General features: G+C 36.1%; 1 protein-coding gene across 1 annotated transcript; it reads right to left on the bottom strand.

Moving 5' to 3' along the window:
- Positions 1–1,505: 1,505 nt before the first annotated feature.
- On the bottom strand, positions 1,506–3,446 carry LOC115984768 (CBL-interacting serine/threonine-protein kinase 11). The gene has a single exon (XM_031107780.1). The coding sequence runs from the start codon at positions 3,138–3,140 to the stop codon at positions 1,851–1,853; it is 1,290 nt and encodes a 429-aa protein (XP_030963640.1). The 5' UTR covers positions 3,141–3,446; the 3' UTR covers positions 1,506–1,850.
- Positions 3,447–5,074: the final 1,628 nt, after the last annotated feature.

The following is a 5,074-nucleotide window of genomic DNA, read 5'->3' as shown; positions in this document are numbered from 1 at the left end:
CATAACAATGGAGCTAAAAATTTAGCTATTTGGCACCACAAAAAATTACTTTATCTATTTTACCTACTCACTTTACAAAGCATCCAGCAGCAGTGGATCTATTTTAGCTTTCAACACAATGAAATAATATAAACATTATAATAAAATAATATATCTACTACATTCTTTTATTAATTTCATTCTTTCTCTTTCTCAAAAAAAAAAAAAAAATAATTTATTTCTCCCTATCTCACGCCGTGCCTAACTCTTCATTCTCAAAAAAAACTTCTCATTTCTCTCCTCTCCATTCTCCACTCCCACTTCTCTCTATCTCATCGCTGCTCTCTCCTTCCCACCCGTAACCATCCTGAAACCTTCCTCACCAGCGCCGGAGACGAAATCATCGAAGCTCTCGAGGATCCTGTGGGCTGTGCATTGCTTCGATCTTTCTCTCTACTCTATTTATGTGGGTTTGTGTTTTGTGGTGTTTCATGATGTGGGTTTGGTGGATCGACATTGCTGGTGGTCCGATCTGGTGTTTTGTGATGTGGGTTTGGTGGATCGGCACTGCTAGTGGTTCGATTCGGTGTTTTGTGGTGTGGGTTTGGTGGATCGGCGTTGTTTGGTGTTTGTCTTATCTATATACATGGGAGTTTTCTATCGGCTAGAATTCTTGCATAAAGGATAACATAACATAAACAATTGGTGCAACTGAAAAAGTAGAAAAAATGGTAGACTTTAAACGCTAGGTACTTACCATAGTAGTCTTAGAGAGTAACATTGTTTGTTAAAATTTTATGTTATCAGTATTGTTTTAGAGCATGAATGATGTTTACTAAGAGCATTCACGTTAGGAATGACATATGCCATATGTAAAGAAAATTTAGTATAAAAGTTCAAAACCCCTACACATTCAGACTTGTAAAAACTAACTATTGTAAAAAAATTTGCAATAGTACTACAATGTAATTTTACCTTAAAAGTTCAATTCTTTTAAATTATATATATATATATATATATATATTTTATTCACTTACTTTATCAATTTATCTCTCTCACCAGCCTTTTAGGTTTTGGGTTTTTGTTTTTATTTGGATTTTAGGATATATTATTTTATTGTGTAGAAATATTATTTTAATGTGCTATATTGTAAAACAAAAGTTAGGATGTTGAAAGTATTGTAAAATTGTATAATATAATTTATAAAATAACTTTTTGAAATAGTAAAATAGGATGGGATAAAATTTTGAAATGTGAATGCTTTATGAGTCATAAAATTGACTGTTTTTTATTTAAATATTTCGGATCCCTTTCTTTGCCTAAACCCTTTTTTTTTTTTTTTGGTGGTAAAGGAATAATCTTTATTATCCACTAAAGCCAAGAAACATACAATATTCCTTAATAAAATTGATACAACCTTCAAAGATTTGATTTATTACTATGTCTGTGAACTCAGATATAAAATCACAGAAATCAAACAAAAATCTTAACACAGTAAAAATAGAACAAAAATTATGCAAGAGAACTAAGAAATCTGCGATCAGTGTAATTATTAATTAGTCCATCACTGTTGTTGTTCTCATGTACACAAAGATATCCAGAAACAGAACAGAACTACAGAGCTGCTGTTACGTTGAAAACTGAAACTCCATCACAAACTAGACCTATTTTTTAAGTGGGATATAATATTTTATTCCACATACAAAAAAAAAAAAAAAAAAACACAAACACCGAAATACACCACCATAATTATATCCTTACTTAGAAATATATTTTACACTGTGCTAACATACAACACACCCGTATTTCCGGGGTTCCTCACCATGAATGTTTTGTTTTTGAATGACATGGGAATGACAAAATGAACATATTTAGCAACCGGCAATCTGGGAAGTTTCAGGTTGAGGAGACATTGCCATTGATAATGATAAGCCATTGAGTTGAGGTCTAAGCTTGTTCTTCCACATATCTTTGTAACAACCGGTGTCGCCGCCTCTTTTTTTAGCCTCCACCACCACCAGCTTCTCCGTTAACCGGTAAACATCGACACCAAACACCAAATTACCACTCTGCCCTCCCAGCTCCACGCCCCAATCTTTCTTGCTCTTCACCTTCAACTTCTCCACCTTCGCGAAGTCCTCAATTTTCTCCACGATCTTCTCCGGCGACTCGGTGGACACGAATCGCTGTAGCCCACTGTCGCTCGAGTTACACGAGTCGTCGAACAAACCAGACAAGTTCAAACCCGACGAGAACGAAATGATATCAAAGGCGTTCAATTCTGTAACCTTGAACTCCTCCACCTTAACCTCCTCGTCGTAGAAATTCACTTCCTTGTACCCTTTCTTAAACCATGGGTCCCTCAACATCTCATCAATGGTAATCCTCTTCTCGGGATTCGTGTCCAAAAGCCGAGACAGGAACCGCCTCAGATCCGAGGAAAACCACTTCGGACACCGGTACTCTCCTTTGTAAATCTTCTTGTACATCGCCATCAGGTTGGGATCGTTAAACGGCAAATAACCGGCGTTCAGGACGTACAAAATGACGCCGCACGACCAAACGTCGATCATCGCGCCGTCGTAGCCTCTCTTCGTCAAAATCTCCGGCGCCACGTAAGCAGGCGTGCCGCACAGAGTGTGCAAGAGCCCGTCGGGTCGGATCTGCTCCTTGACGGCGGAGAGTCCGAAATCGGAGACTTTCAGGCTGCCGCTCTCGTCGAGGAGGAGATTCTCCGGCTTGAGATCGCGGTGGAAGATGCCGCGCGAGTGGCAGAATCCGACGGCGGATATGAGCTGCTGGAAGTACTTCCGGCTGAGATCTTCGGTGAATCGGCCTTTAGCGACCTTAGCGAATAACTCGCCGCCTTTGACGAACTCCAACACGAAGTAGATCTTGGTTTTCGAAGCGAGCACTTCATAGAGTTTGACAATATTTGGATGACTGAGGTTGCGCATAATCGAGATCTCGCGCTTGATATTAGACATCAAACTCGTACCCGCGATCTTCTTCTTGTTGATGATCTTAATCGCCACGCTTTGTCCGGTACTGACATTGCGTGCGTGGTAAACCTTAGCGAAGGCACCGCATCCCAAAAGCCTTCCCAGCTCGTATTTCCCAAACAACGCATTGTTGTTGGGAGCATTTTCGATCTCTGGCATTAGATTTAGCGATAATAGTCCAGAGATCGAACACCTGTGGTTCGATCAGAATTTGAAAAAAGAACTGAAAACGAAAAACAAATCCGCAAAAATTTCGAAAACAAAAAAAGGTCCCTTGAAGAAGAAACAGTTAATTATTTCGGTTTTTCAAATGTTTTCGTTTTGTTTGTTGAAGAAGTTGTTGTTGTTGTTGTTGAGAACGTTGTAGAAAAATATGAAGACTGAAATGCGTGCTTAGCGGTGAAAGTTTCGTGAGTGGTTCTAATAGAGAGGAGGAACAAGTTCTTTAAAGAAGTATCTAGGAAGAATGTACCTTTATTTCAATTTTTTATGGTCGTTTTTTTGTTTTTTTTAGCTTTTACTTTTTGTTTGAATTTTAAAATTATGGTTAACAGTGACGCTATCCACGCGTCAGATAAGATGTGGAAAACTAAGTTGACAGTAAGGTGTGATATTTCAGTTACTTGTCAGTGATTTTATCCACGTCGCCTATTGTATGTGGACACGGTCACACAGACTTTTCAACACTTGCCGCGATGGTGCCGTCCGCGGTTCAACGCTATCTACACTGATGCGTGTGGCAGAACACTATTATAAGCGACAGTGTTTTTTTTTTAAATAAAATTTTTGTGCTCATATTTAGCAATTTATTTGAGAAGAGAAATGATGCTACACTTTTATGATAAATTTTAGGAAATAGGTTTTTATTGGTAGTTATGAGTGGATAAAAAAGTTATTTAATATTTAATTTAAATTAAAATTAATAACAACTTATTACTTATTATTTATTATGAAAATATTATATATGGTAACATTTTTCATTTGAAAATGTTGACTAAAATACAGATTTTAGTATTTGTTTGGGTCTGGCATTTGTTGCGTTTTGCGTTTGCTTTTTTTTTTTTTTTCTCTGCTGCAGCACGTGTTTCAGAGGGACAAATTTCACTGTTCATGATACTATTCATGAACAGTAGCCATATATATTTGACTTTTCAACCCCTTTTCATCACACCGGTGGATTTCACGGCACTATTAACACATTTAAAAATTATTTTATTACAGTATTTTCAATTTTCAGTAAAGATAAGTTGTATCCAAACGGACTCTTAGTATAAGAAATTGCCACGTTTTGTTTGTGAATTACTACATAAGGAGAATTAATAAAGTGGCCTTAAAAGAAGTAAAAAAAAAAAATTAGTACCATAAGCTATTACACAACTCTTTTTTGGCAAACTGTATGGTAAAGAAAAAATTGTGGATTTATGTATAAGCAACGAACAACAGCTCACCGTCTACCAAGATAGCATTATAGCAAAGAATTGTGGAATAGTTTTTGGTTCTAGAACCACTAAGAAGCTTTAAGAATAACTATTTCTTTGCTGTATTTCTATATATATATATGCCTAAACAATTGTTCGATGTCAAAAAAACAGGCGGATATAATGGAAATTAGTAAGTGACCTGTACTACAGTTACCATATAGGGTTAATAAGAACAAATTCATTACTTATTAGGTAAGTAAAGAAGGTGTCTAAGTTAAGAACTCAGGAAGAATCAAGAAAATTAGTCTAAGAAATGATAGAGATTTTAGTGGAAGAAATTGCCACGTTTTGTTTGTGAATTACCACACGAGGAGAATTAATGAAGTTGCCTTAAAAGAAGTAAAAAAAAAAAAAAAAAAAATCTAGTAGCATGAGCTATTAACACTATTCTTTTTTGGCGAAGGGTATGGTAAAGAAAAAATTGTAGATTTATGTATAAGTAACAAACAACAACTCACCGTCTACTAAGATAGAATTATAGCAAAAAGTTGTGGAATAGTTTTTGGTTCTAGAACCGCTAAGAAGTTTTAACAATAACTATTTCTTTGCTGTATTTCTATATATATGCCTAAACAATTGTTCGATGTCAAAAAAACAGGCGGATATAATGGA

Source organism: Quercus lobata, chromosome 1 (assembly GCF_001633185.2).
Source record: "Quercus lobata isolate SW786 chromosome 1, ValleyOak3.0 Primary Assembly, whole genome shotgun sequence".
NCBI lineage: Eukaryota > Viridiplantae > Streptophyta > Magnoliopsida > Fagales > Fagaceae > Quercus > Quercus lobata.
Note: the sequence above shows the minus strand (reverse complement) of the source record. Positions and strands in the feature narration are given on the sequence as shown.